The sequence below is a fragment of the Trichosurus vulpecula genome, chromosome 3 (assembly GCF_011100635.1).
Source record: "Trichosurus vulpecula isolate mTriVul1 chromosome 3, mTriVul1.pri, whole genome shotgun sequence".
Lineage (NCBI taxonomy): Eukaryota > Metazoa > Chordata > Mammalia > Diprotodontia > Phalangeridae > Trichosurus > Trichosurus vulpecula.
The window spans coordinates 276,818,510-276,832,596 of record NC_050575.1 but is presented as its reverse complement, the minus strand read 5'-3'; the positions used below and the strand labels follow the sequence as shown (position 1 = coordinate 276,832,596).

Sequence of the window (14,087 nt, the reverse complement as noted above, 5' to 3'; positions counted from 1 at the left end):
CTCTACTGCCTAGATTTCCTCCTGGTTGTAAACTTGTCTCCTTTGGAATCTGTATTAACTAAGCCAGAATCTGTCACATATTAAAGAGGCATCATTTCCCCCTTCTCTTATGCTAACATGAACTTGGGGGGATCCTCTTTAGCTTTAAACTGCCTCTGATAGGACCAGAAATTACCGAGTCAAACCCAGGCATTCACCAATTTCTCTAAGACTTCTTTCCCACAAAAGATCAGATTTTCCTAAAAAAAAAATTTAAGTACAAAATTTCAGGAAATAAATAAGTAGAATATCAATTGTATTATTATCAGCTATTTCCATACCAAAATGTATGTTTCTCTAAAAAGCCATACAAATTTCTATATCGTCCAATTTTATGCCACTGAGAAAAATTGAGTTGTGACAGCAGAATGGAAAAAGAGACCAAGATTTAAAGCCATTCACTCCAAGACAGTTTACTGCACTAGGAACACACCCGTGGCAAATTACACATCAGCAGATCAAAACTCGAATAGGAAGAATTTGAGTAAAAATATTGGATTTTTTTTTTTAATCTTCAGTTCGAGCACTATTTCTGTGTGGCTAGGAAATTAAGAGATGGTCTTGATCACTCCCTCGGTCTTTTTTCCTCTTTTAGAATTTAGCACAGTCTTTGAAAATCTTTTCCAGCTTCTGTCCCAGCATTACCTTGCCACTCACTTTCAGCTTGCCAGCAAAGAAAGCCCTTTGAGGATTGGTTTTGCCAAGCACCAGTTCCATAAAAATATGGTCTGGAATAGTAAACACAGTGTCAGCTGGGCTCCTTGCTGATCCCGAGTATACTTCTCCAGATCCATTCTTCAAGTCGACCGTCCACTGGACAATGATCTTTCCATCTTTAGTAATGTCCAACTGAAATATAGCATTGACTTTCTTAACCAGTTGGCTGCCCACTTCTTTGACCCGGCGGCTAATTTCTTCAAATACTAGGTTACTCCGGAGTTCTGTGACTTGAATGGATTTGGGTGCTGAAGGATCCTCAGCTGAATTCAGCTCCACATGTTGTCCTGTACCAGAAACTCCTTCAGCTGCTTTGATCTTAGGCTGATGGTGGCTTCTCTTTCTTTCTTTCTTCCACATCCTTGTTTGCAGATTCCCCCTGAACTTGTGATTTGGTTTCTAGACAGCCTTGACTAAGGTAGTACTGACAGGCCACATTGTGACATCAGAAATCACTCACACACAGGTAATGTGGGTCCCTGTGTGCTGAAATCCTATTGGCTAAATGAATGGTTTTTTTAATGACCATAGGGAGGAAAATACCCAGGTAATTGTGAGGCAAATTCATGCCCTAGACTCCTTAGGACTGCCTGATATCATTGAAGCCACTGGATCATAACTTAGGTCTTGTCTCAGCCCCTATGTTTGGTGTGTGGTATGCTTTGTAGAGTTTTCTTTTACTGTTATTGTTAGGAGTAATAATAACTGACATTTATCTAGCACTCTGAATTTTTCAAAACCCTTTATCACATTGTAATCTTCATTCAATTCTCACAACAGCCCTATGAAATGAGGAAACTGAGGTTCAGAAAGAGGTTAGGTGACTTGCCCATGGTCATACCACAGGTTAATTTCAGAGGTGAGATTTGAACTTAGTTGTTCCTGACTACAACTCCAACACTATACACAATGCCACTCTGTGTATAAAGAATTCTACCCTTGGCAATGGTCATCTCTCTGAGACTCTTGAAAAGAGTTCTTATACTAAACAATATCCATTTGTCGTGAGTTTCCTCGTTTCTCCTATTCCACAGCTCAAAAATTTTCCTTATCTCCACCTGTTCTTTCTTCATTTGTTCCTTTCTTTAAGAATGGGCCTTCTCCTTACAAGGCTAACCTCTGTTTTCATGCTTTTGATTCTATCCCCTCTTATCTGCCCTAGGAGATCTGCTTGCTCTGTTTCTGTGTCTCTCTACCTTTCTCTCTCTCCTCCTGGGTCCTTACTAATACCTACACATTCAATTCTCCTCCGTACATAACCATCAGTTGATCATGCCCATTCCATTCCTTCAAGGTCCTTCATCTCTTCTCCCTTTCACTACCAATTTTCTTTAAAGGGGCTCCACTCACTGGCTCCACTTTTTTATCAACCACTCAATTCTCAAACTCTTATAATCTGGCTAATGATGCCACCATCCTACAAAAACTGTACCAAGGTTACCTGTCATCTCTTGAAACTACTGAATCCAATGACCATTTCTCTGTTCTCATCCTTCTCTGCACCTCTTGACATACCCTTCAGGATATGGAATCTTCTTTAGTTTTCATATCACCCTTCTCTACTGGTTCTCTTTCTGTGTATCTTTATCTGACCACTCCTTCTCAATTTCTTGTTTAAACCATGTCTCCTTAAGCATGGATGTCCCTCAAGTTTCTGTCATGGACTCTTTTCTTGCTTTTCCTCTATCCTTCATTAATCTCCTCAAGTATCTTCTATATAGATAACACTCACTCTCCTTCTCCCCCTCTCCCTCTCTCCTTCTCTTTCCCTTTCCTTCTCCCTCTCCCTCTTTCCCTCTCTCCCTCTCTCCTTCTCCTCCTCTCCCTCTCTCCTTCTCTCTCCCTCTCCCTCTCTCTCCTCCTATTTAGTTTTTCTACTTCTAATTCATGCCTTCTCATTCCCTCCTTTATGTAACATCTTTTCAACTCTCTCCCCAAAAGGACTTCTATTTTGCTCTAAAGGTTACCTCCACCACCACCAGTAATAAAGCTTCTTAGATGGCAAGTATGAAGAATAACTAATTGTTCTTCATAATTAGCTGCTGAGGTCAGTTTAGATAGGAAGCTACTAACTAATCTCTTCCTTGGAAGAATAGGCAGCCTCTTTAGCAGTGGCCTTGCAGTACATTGGAGTAGAGACTTTCTCTTCCACATATGGTAATGTACACTACCCCCACAGAACTATGGTAACTTCCATGCTGCTTACCTTAGGCAAGGTTTGATGTGTTTTTCCCAAATACAAAAAATTCTTAGTTAAAGATCTACTGACTTTCATTGGTAGGAGAAATTTCTACACCAGACATTCCCTATGCTTTGGCGTCAAATGTCTACCCTGCCCCTTTTCAAAAGGAAAAAAAGACAAAACTAAGCCTCTGTATGAATTTTACAGATATTCAGTGAAACTTTGATATTTATTTAAATAGGTAATGGAGATAACTTCCTAAAATATATACATTTGAACAAAATTAATGAGCATAAAAATCAAGTTCTACCTTTGTTGTGTGCCACTTTTTATCAGCTGTGTTTACCCAAAAGAATTAAAATGGAGAGGTCAGCAACACTACCATAAAAATCCTGCATCCTGTTTTGGAGGTTTGACAGGTGCCAGAGAACCAAGAATGAGTGAATGAATGAATGAATGATGAATAAGCATTTTGACATGCTTACTATGTGGGGGACAATGTGCAAGATGCTCTAAAAGAAGCTGTAGAGACAGATTCTGAAAGTTACTAGCCATCTTGCCTCATCCTTCCTCTCAAGTGGATATGTACTTTATCACAGATGTGCTGCCATCTTGGCACCATTCCTGCAGATTCTGTCATCTGACTTCTTGCAATAAAATGCCCTTTGACTCATGGATGGTAAAGCATTTTTCAGAAGAGATGGTATGTCTTTGTTGGTTACTGGCACAAAGTTTCTGACCACGTATCACAATTAGAAGTCAAGTTCTGGAATGGGTTACAGAAGAAACTACAGCTTATAACCACATAACCCAGCTCCTCACCCCAAACTCTTCACCCTCCAACACATACACAAGCAAAAGGGCAGGTAAAATGGGCCAACTGAGACATGAACCATCTCCTGAAGATCTACTGTCTGCCTCCCATCAGAAGGACCAGAACTCAACATGCACACAGCCCATTTGCAGGATTGTTGTGAGCCTCAAATGACAGAATGGATATAAAGAACTTTGCAAACCTTAAAGCGCTATATTGATGCTTATTATCATTATTGTTATTAATTTACAGTCACCAGATCTCTAGTCAGATGATTACTTCATTCTCTGAGCCTCCTACTAAACTCCTGCCGAGCTCAAGCAAGGCTTACAGAGCAATTAAAGCGTGTGCCGATGAAGTCTTTGGTGGGGAGAAATGTATACACATACACTTTTAAGCTTAATCATCATTGTTAGCAGTTTCTTAAGTTTAGAAAAGCAACAAAACAATAACTCAAGCTTTGATTCGTAGCACTGAGGATTTCTAAGGTAAGCATTTGCTCGCACTGAAAATTTAACAATCAACTCACAAGCCAGTTAGAGTGGCTCCAGCACATCCCCATTCATTTGATGGCAGCTAGGTGACATAATGGATAGAGTGCTGGCCCTGCTGTCAGGAAGAGCAGAGGTCAAATTCGACCTCAGACATTTACTAGACCCTGGATGAGTCACTTAACCTTTGCCTCAGTTTCCTCAACTATAAAACGGAAATCATAACGGCATCTACCTCCCAGGGTTGTTTTGAGGAACAAATGATATAATATTTGTAAAGCGTTTAGCACAGTGCCTAGCACAAAGTAGGTACTGAATAAACGCTTATTCCTTCTCTCTCTCTTTACAACAAGAGGGTCAGTTCAGTATTGGGAAGTTCACCATCATCAAGAGATAACAATTATATCCTTCTTTGCTGCCTGACAGATGAACCTCAGAATGAGCAGATGCCTGCCTCTTTCTGAAAGCAGAAGTATCTATGTATCTTAAGCATCTATGAGTCAGGACACACATGCAACAACAGGCTTCGATAGGAATACAGGAACAAGACAGGTGCCAAGGGAAATGACAAACATCTGTTAAGCATCTACCATCTACCACCTAGTATGGCATTATGCTAAAAAGTAGCAGAAATACAAAGTTTAAATAAAACATAGCTGCTGCACTCTCAAATTTTATAACCAATAGGGAGGAGGTGATATGTACACAACTGTATATTACAAAGTAGCACATGCTAAGTGCATATTATGGGAGCACATGATGTGCTGTGAAATCAGCAGAGAAAGTTATGGGAGAGAAAGTTGTTACTTGTGGGATTGGAAAAGACTTGCTGTAGGAGCTAACACTTAACATTGAGCTTTAAAGGAAGGGTAAGAATTCAGGAGGTCTAGAGGGGAGAGGCAAACATTAGGAGCAAAGGAGATAGAAAAGGAAAACTAAGGTAAAAATGGGGAATGATCACCTCAGGTTTTAGCTATAGTATAGATGACATTGAAGAAAGCAATATGAGACAAGGTTGGAAAGTTAAGTTGATGTGGGTTTTATAGGACTAGAAGTTGAATCAAAGGTATTTTGACTTTATGTGGCAGGCAATAGGGAGTCACAGGAGGGATCTGAGCTGAGAGCAGTGTTTCCCAAAGCAGAGGGCTGCAAAGAGCCCTCGATCTATGTCACAAGGCCTGGATTTGAAAACAACTCTGCCACTTGCCATCTGTGGGACTTTGATTAAATCATGGAACCCTTCCCAACCTCAGTTTCTGCTTCTTGTAAAATGAAGACATTGGTCTAAAATGTCCTATAAGGTCCTTTCCAGACCTGAGATCTTTGCATAAAGATGATGTCCAGAAGTGGTATGAAAGATAGTTTGGAAGGGAGAGAGAATATAGGTAGGATTCCTTGGGTATTCCTTGGGTATCTTTCTGGGTCTCAATTTGCTCATCTAAAGATGGTGGAGTTGAACAGCGGTTCTTAGCTTTTTGTGTCTTTCAGTGGGCACATTGGGAAGTCTGGTGAAGCTTCCAGACCCCTTTTCAGAATAATGCCTTTAAATGCATAAAGTAAGATACACAAGATTATAAAGGAAATCAATTAAGTTGAAATAAAGATGTCATTTTTTTCCATCCAAATTCATAGATCCCTTGAAGTCTACCAATGGAGCCGTTGGAAGCTGGTGCACTCCAGGTTAAAACCCTTTACTCTGAGGTCTCATGACTCTAAATCACATGATCTCGTGGTGGTTTAGCTTCTCAAATTCCTGAAATTATGCCTTCAGCACCATCTTCAATGCCTTTATTTCCAGAACTGCCCCAGAGCTCTCATTCTAAATAACTTAATCTTTCTTACTTATGAAGCTGTCAAGTGAGATGCAATTTAATGAGGATGTGTTCAGTACAGTCTATTTCAAAGCTCAGTACTAGGGATGCAAAGACAAAGAAGAAAAACAGCTCCTGCCCTCTAGGAGTTTATAACCTACTTATTTAAATAAGTAAAATATAATATGATTTGAGGAAGATGAGAGCACAAAAAAACTAAAAAGATCAGGGCAGATCAGACTTCCCTTGGGAGTAAGTGAACTCAGAGTTGAGCCTTTGAGATAAACCAAGGATTTCAAGAGGCAAGTGAGGAGAGGGTATTCTAGACATTCAGAAGAATCTGAGAAAAGATATTAAGTCAAAAGAGGGAATGCTGAATTTAAGGAATTTAGCCAGTTTGGTTAGAAAATAGCTTGTGTAAATAGAAATAATATGAAATATATGAATAATATTTCATAATATATAATTCATAATGTATTGTGAATTATAATATAGGTCATAATGTATCATAATAGAATAATTATCAATAATATTTCTTAATTATGTATTATTCATTATATATTCTGAATATTATTCATGTTTATAAAATTATATGAATAAGATGATAATATGAATAGTAGACTGGAACCAAATTGTGAAAGGCTTTAAATGCCAAACCAAAGAGTTCATATTTTGTGCCAGAGGCAATAGGAAGTCATGACCATTCTTGAGCAGGAGAGAGACATGAGCAGATCTCTGCCTGCCTTAGGAAGATTGTTTTGAGAAGGTTGGATTGGAGAAGCCAGAGGCTGAAAACAGAGTGCTACAGTGTGATGTGGCAGTTAAGCCAGCTCATGCTAACTTGGGCTGCATTAATTGTTTCTAGGAATAAGGAAGTCTAAGTCTTATTGTACTCTGCAGGGTCTGGTCAAACCACATCTGGAGTATTATGTTCCGTTCCAGTTGTAATATTTTAAGAATAAGCTAGAGAATAACTGGAGGAGGACAACCTGTATAATCAAGAGCTTCATATTCATGACCTATAAGTATTGGAATTGAAGAAATTTGGGCTGTTTAGCCTAAAGGGGAATATGATAGCTGTCTTCAAGTATTTAAAAAGTTCTTATGTAAGAGCAGAGATTATTAGATTTGTTCTGCTTGAAGCTAGAGAGCAGAACTAGGAACAATGGTTAGAGGTTGGGGGTAGGGGAGTTCCTGATTTAGTTTTCACATAAGGGGAATTAGAACTATCCCAAAGTGGAATGCCTGGGTTGTCTCAGGCAGTAAGCAGACCCCACCCCAATGGAGGTATTCAGTCAGAGGATGGTGACCACTCATCAAGGAAGTTGTAGATAGACCTCTTTTTCAGATAAGGTTAGCCTCAATGGCCTCTGGGTCCCTTTCAACACAGAGAGTCTGGGATTCTATGGGGGAGACCAATCAAGGAATGATTGCTATAAGATATACCAGAGGAGATGACAGACAACTCTGCATAATTACCTTCAAGTGTAAAAAGAATCACAAAAGGGATCATCAAATGACCATCATTGTTCATATTTTAACTATTAATTGCTGTATATCACCACGACTGATTCTTCCTAGAAATAGATGAAGCTTTGTACATTCAGGTCAATCAAGCCACAGTTATTTGTTAGATGCCTGACAGGTGCCCATGAAGCCACCTAGATTTTTTGACATCTACTATTCTAAGATAAAATGTGATAATCCCTCAAAATACCAAATATATTGGAGCGGGGAGAAGAAATCAGAGTATTGTGGAGTTAGAAGAAACAGTTCAGTTATGCAAAACAATGTCTCTTATTCTGAAATCATGGTATTTATACAACTTGTTTTCTCAAAGCAAATTATGGAAAATCTGTTGAGTAAACAGCACCTGAGTCTCCCCTGCACCCCAGAGAGCAGAGATTGTCCCCAGCTGGAGTAAGCTTCCTTCATGGCCAGTCCAAGATTTTGCCCTAGGGCCAAGCTTAAATTCAGTGCCAGGCTTGAATAGCTAAAATAAAGCAGCTCAAGCACCATTTTGGACATGAAAGTTTTCCTGATCCTACCAACCGCTAGTATCCTCCCTCCCAAACAACCTTGTACTTAACTAATTTGTATTCTTTGACTTTGGATTAATGCTGTATATGGTTAGATTTATACATGTTGTCTCCCCCATTAGAATGCAAGCTCCTTGAGGGCAGGGATTGTTTCATTCTTTGTCCTTGCATTCCCAGTGCCTAGGATAGTGTTTGGCACAGAGCAGGTGTTTAATAAACTTGTTGATTGACTGATAGAGAAACTGTAGAAGATTTGTGGATTTTAGTTTCTACTGTTCAGTAACAAGGATATAAGCAACACTGACTCCCTAGGAAAATCTGCAAGATGGCTCCTTCCACACCTCCTGGGAGGCTGAAGCAGAAAGAGCAGACCATTCCCTAGATGATCATTTTCCCCATTTCCCTCTGTCTTTCCTTCCCACTCCTCCCCCTGACTTTGCCTACCCATTGCATGTGCAGGCACACACACACACACACACACACACACACATATACCCCAAGGAAAGTCTCTTCTTCTGTAGGTTTGTACCTACCCATCACCAACCTGACTGATAACAAGATATATCCACTTACTCTTCCTTAGGTCGATAGACTAGAGAAGGAAATAGATAGGAACTATTATTCTTCATTTCTAGAAGGATAAACTAAGCTCCCAAAATCACTCATCTAACATCTAAAAATATAGAATCCCTGAGAAATGATGGAACATTTTTCTGTTGGGGCAATCGACCAAGCAGAAAACATTTATTAGGAACCTACTCTGTGCCAGGTCTTATGTTAGCTACATGCTGGAGATACAAAGACAAAAATGAAAGTCTTACCCTCAAAGAATTTAAAACATGTACATACAACTATAAGGATACACAAAATAGGCACAGCTAGGTAGAGTATTAGACAGAATGCTAGGCCTGGAGCCAGGAAGAGTCATCTTCCCCAGTTCAAATCTGACCTCAGACACTAGCTGAATGACCCTGGGCAAGTCACTTAACTCTGCCTCAATTTCCTCATCTGTAAAATGATCTGGAGAAGGAAATGGCAAACCACTCCAACGTCTTTGCCAAGAAAACCTGAAATGGGGTCATGAAAAGTCAAATACAACTGAAACGATAACAACAAAATATACAAAATAAATACAACTTAATTTGGGGGAAGGAAGGTATTAAAAGTGGAGGAGTCAGGAAAGGTTTCACATAGAAAGTGGCTCTTGTGCTGATTCTTGAAAGAAACTTGGGACTACTAAGGGGCAGAGGTGAGTAGGGAATGCATTCCAGGGATGTAGGACAGCCAGGACAAAAGGAGACTGAAACTCAGGTGCCTGCTCGGACCCTGGAACCCCTTTCAATCCATGCAGAAGCTTTGTTGCTAGAACAGGAGCTCAGGCTTTATAGTTAAGCAAATAAAAGCCAGCTGTCCTTTCTCACCTCTTCACTGCTTAATGTAGGGAGGAGGTGGGAGTGCCCCACTACCCTAAAGAAAAGCTTGCTTCCCACAAGGAATGTCATTTCTGGACTAATGAGACCCAGGAAAAAATTCTTGACATTTCTCAAGCGAAGGGCTTAAATAAAGTGGACACAGGCCAGGGTTTCAGGCTATTTTTTTTGCTTGGTTTGTGAATACTTACTCACTTGTGAATGTCTATCCCTTTCTGCTGACACACTGCATAGACATGGAGCCTGGTGTCTATGCTACTTATATTCTGTCCAACCATATGAATGAAAGTACAACTGTCTGTCTTGATTCATCTGATTGATTGTGCCAGAGTAGCATAACAATAACTTTAGATAGAAAGATGATAGATACTTTAACCCTTCTACTAGCCATTGTCAGTTAAATTTAAAAGAGTACCTTCAGTTGTGGTGGTTAGAAGAGAACCAAGATGCCCATAAGACTTGAATTGTCACAGAATCATCTACTCTCAGATTGAGAACCTCAGATACCTCAAAAGCAATCAAGTCCAACGTGGACCTGAACAAAACTCTCCCTGATAACATCACCAACTATGGGTCACGCAGCCTAGCCTCTATTTGAAGACTGCAATGGAGGAGGAATCCATTACCTCCTGAGGCCTTGAATTTCCAATTTGGGGCAGTTTTTAAGTCTCCACAGGGCCATGAACTTTATCCAGAAGAAATGCTTCTTATATGTGAGATGTTTCAATCCAAAAAGGACTAATGCTTTCTTCATTAATGGTCCCTGGACTCTGTGTGAATTCAACGGATGTACTAGAACAGATCTAGAACAGATCAGAAGAGAAAAATAATTAAATCATCAAAAGGGGCATAGGACATCTCATACCTTGGGGAGAGAGACAGAGACAGAGAGAGAGACAGAGAGAGAGAGCACAAAGGAGTAACCTGGCGCTGAAAAGGAAGTTATTATTTCATCTGATCCTCACAACAATCCTGGGAGGCAGGTACTATCATTGTCCTCATTTTACAGAAGAAGAAACTAGGCAGACAGAGGTTAAATGACTTGTTCCAGGTCACGTAGCTAGTAAGTGTTTGAGACTGTATTTGAACTCAGGGCTTCCTATCTCCAAGCCCGATGCTCTATGCACTCTGTTACTGAGCTGCCATGATGATCATCATGATGACCATAGACAGACTCAGAATTGGACCTGAACTGGACTTTAGAGCCCATCTCATCCAACTCCCTCATTTTACAAATGAAGAAACTGAGGCTCAGAAATGTTCAGCACCTTGCCCAAGGTCATCTAGGTATTAAGTAGCAGGTCAGGATCTGAACTGAGGTCCTCTAACTTCGAATCCAGTGAGCTTTTCACTTTACCGTTGTTGCCTCAATGAAAATGATGATAAAATAAAGGAGATCCCAAGTACGTGTTTGCTTGCGTCCTAGACCCAAAGGGATAAATATGTACATATACACATGGAGAAGAATATATCCACCTACTTTCCAAGTTTAAAATCAGATACTGAAGGGAAGAAGGGAAGCATCTCATAGGCTGGTTCTCAGAATATATGTTCCATTTTTTAAAATACCCTGAAAAATAATATGATGTGAAATTTTCATTATACCTTGAATCTGACATTTTCAAGTGAAAAATTACTTCTGTTCTCTGCTTACTGATGGTTTAAAAAAACACTAATGCTTATGCAACAGCTGGGCCAAAACATGTGATATTTCAGGTTCTGACATTTTGAAGGAGGAGAGATTTCTTTTCCAATTTGGTCCTCCTGGAACAAGTTTCTTCAGTTGAAAGAACAGCAAATCTCTCTCCACCAAGTCGACAGAATTGTTTTTGTCAAGTGGTTTCATAATTTTCTATGTTGGCATTTGAGCGCTTAAAAAAATAACCAAAATAAATAAACAAATGGGCTGGCCATGCATCCCTGCACTAGGGAGAGCTCTTTGGCAAAGCCTACACTCTCCTGGAGCAGCTGGAAAGCTCTTCTAACTGGGACAGGCCCACCACAGGTGAGGTTGGTTGGCAGCTGCTCAAATCCCTGGGAGCAGTCTTACTGTGCAGTTAATGTCACTGTTTGGGGCACAGTGCAAGAGCTGGATATCCTGAGGATATAATTATTGCAGGTCATGGGGAAGCCAAGATTCTTTGAGATTAAATTTTCAGACTCAGTGGCACATTGCAGCAAAACAGTCAACATCCAGGGAGGGAAAAAGAAACATACTACTTACCCTACCATTTTCAATGCTGATAGTGAGAAGCTGCAGCTTCTCAACCAGGTCACCTTGGGGAACCTCCTGTCTAGAATATAGAAGCTAGCAAAATTGGTAAGGTTTGGGGGTATCTTGACTTCACAGGACTTCGGTTATTAGGCTGCTTCTAATGAGCATGAGGCTTGCTCCAGTGACTGATTTAATGCCGATGGAGTTGCCAATATGCCATCCCAAAATTGAATTTGGCTTCACTTGGGAATAGTTATGAGGTTAAGGTTAGCTTGAACCCAAGATATGCAGAATGTTAGCCACCAGTGTTTTACCTTCTAACCCTTCTAAGGAAGATACCACATCAGTTTTTCAGGCTTGACCTAATAGTTCAATCGATGCTATCATTGTATTAACTCTACTGACTCAGATATGAAATCCCAAGTCAAGGTTGGGGGAAACCAGATTTGTCAGCTTGTAGATCCTTGAACTCAACTGGAATGATAATAGAATAGGTATCAGACTAGGGCGATAGCTCTGCAGAGGACCAAGAGGAGAAGACCATATAAGAGCATTATAAGATCACATATTGAAAAATGGAAGAAAATTTAGAGGTAATTTAGTCCAACCCATTCATATAAGCAAACTGAAGCCAAGAAAGGTGAATTGAATTGCTCAAGACCATTCAGGCCTAAGTTAGCAAGGCTAGGATTTAAATCCAGGTTTCCAGTGTTCTTTCTACTACATAAACCCAGTCCACTTGTACAAGGGAGCTAAGAAATCAGAGATTTAGTCATTCATTCACTAAGGATCTTTCAACAAGGCAAGCCTGAAAAAATGGAATAGCCAATAGAGATTCTGAATGACTCAATGATGCTGAGTGACCTTCTGTGGGTTCCATGGGGAATTAGAGCAATGAAATCCATCAGAATCAGGGGCATTGTCATCATCATAATCCCAAACCACTGAAAGCCATAAAGTCCATCTTTAATCACACTGTTCTCATACTGAGGCTATATGACTATAAATCATGGAATACCATCAACCTGGAAGACTACACCTAACAGCAGTAATCATCATATAGAAACTGGCACTTCCACATTCATTTCACAAGCTAGCCTTTACGGTAGACGGGTGAGGGTTAGTGGTACAAGTAGGATCACAGGGTCATAGATTTGGAGCTATACGTGACCTCAAAGACCTTCTAACCCAGCCCCACTCATTTCATAGATGAGAAAGGTGAGGTCCAAGGAGCTTGAAAGTGACTTGTCAAACATCACATGGGGAGTGAGTGGCAACGCTAGGGTCCAAATGCAGGTCTTCTGACTCTAGGCCCAGTGCTCGGCAGATGAGGAAACTGAGGCTTTCCAAGACCTACCAACTAGTAAGTAGTGGACCTAAGACTCCAGCCCAGTTTTTTGGATGGATGGATGGATGGATGGATGGATGGATGGATGGATAGAAAAGCATTTATTAAGCATTTACTTAAGTCAAGCACTGCAAGTTAAATGCTATCATACAAACAGAAAAAGCTAAACAGTACCTGCTCTTAAGGAGCTCACACTCCAATGTGGGTGGGGGGAGCAGACATCAAATAAAAGTTCAGATTCATGGTGGATGGAAAAACCCAGAAGTCTTGACAGTACAGCAGAGGTGCAGATGGCAAGGCTCAGGGGTCCTTAGACTATGTTAATAGGTTATTAATGACAAGGGTCTGCTGGGTATAAGGAAGGGGGAGATAGTGAGTCTTGGAGGATATTAGTAGGCAGCAACAGGACAGGTGGCAAGTCCTGGTGAAAGGAATGGAGTTGGTGACTCCCATCTCATCCAAGCCAGGTGAGCAGCCTCAGAGTCTAACCTGGGCTAAAGGAAAGGGAAAGGATACCCTTATTAGGGGCAAGTCTTCTCACCACTGGGAAGTGATGGATTAAGTTCTGTGATGGCCAGAGTCTGGGGAAAGACAACAGGGCATTCCCATGGTGGTCAGACTCTCAGCCATCTGGGGCTGGGCTCTGAGATAGCCTGGGGTAGGAGAATGTGTCAGTAATTAAGGTGGGACTTTCTTTTACTGTTTTCCCTTTTAGCACTTATTTAATCCAGTACCCTTGAAGAGTCTAGGCTTTGTTTCTTTGATTAAATCATGAGTCTTTGATGACCTCCTTGCCTCAAGGGAAAGCCTAGTTTACATGGGTTTGAGTCACATATTTCTGACACCAGAAGCTTTTAGGCCACGTGAGTTTAAGTCACACGTTTGTGATGCTTTTAGGTCATGTGGGTGAGTCTCATGTTGTGATATCCTTTGACCCTGAACAGATATATAAACCTATAGGTTGGCGTTCTCCCCTTGGGGCTCTCAGTCACTGGAAAAGT

At 40.6% G+C, this 14,087-nt stretch overlaps 1 protein-coding gene across 1 annotated transcript; it reads right to left on the bottom strand.

Moving 5' to 3' along the window:
- Positions 1 to 274: 274 nt before the first annotated feature.
- SCP2D1 (SCP2 sterol binding domain containing 1) lies at positions 275 to 1,139 on the bottom strand. The gene has a single exon (XM_036748531.1). It carries the CDS (start codon positions 1,114 to 1,116, stop codon positions 631 to 633), a length of 486 nt encoding a protein of 161 aa, XP_036604426.1. The 5' UTR covers positions 1,117 to 1,139; the 3' UTR covers positions 275 to 630.
- Between the last annotated feature and the right edge of the window lie 12,948 nt (positions 1,140 to 14,087).

What these genes read in the sequence shown, in the direction of transcription:
- SCP2D1 (XM_036748531.1), bottom strand. Translation starts at nt 1,116, where the DNA reads ATGTGGAAGAAAGAAAGAAAGAGAAGCCACCATCAGCCTAAGATCAAA.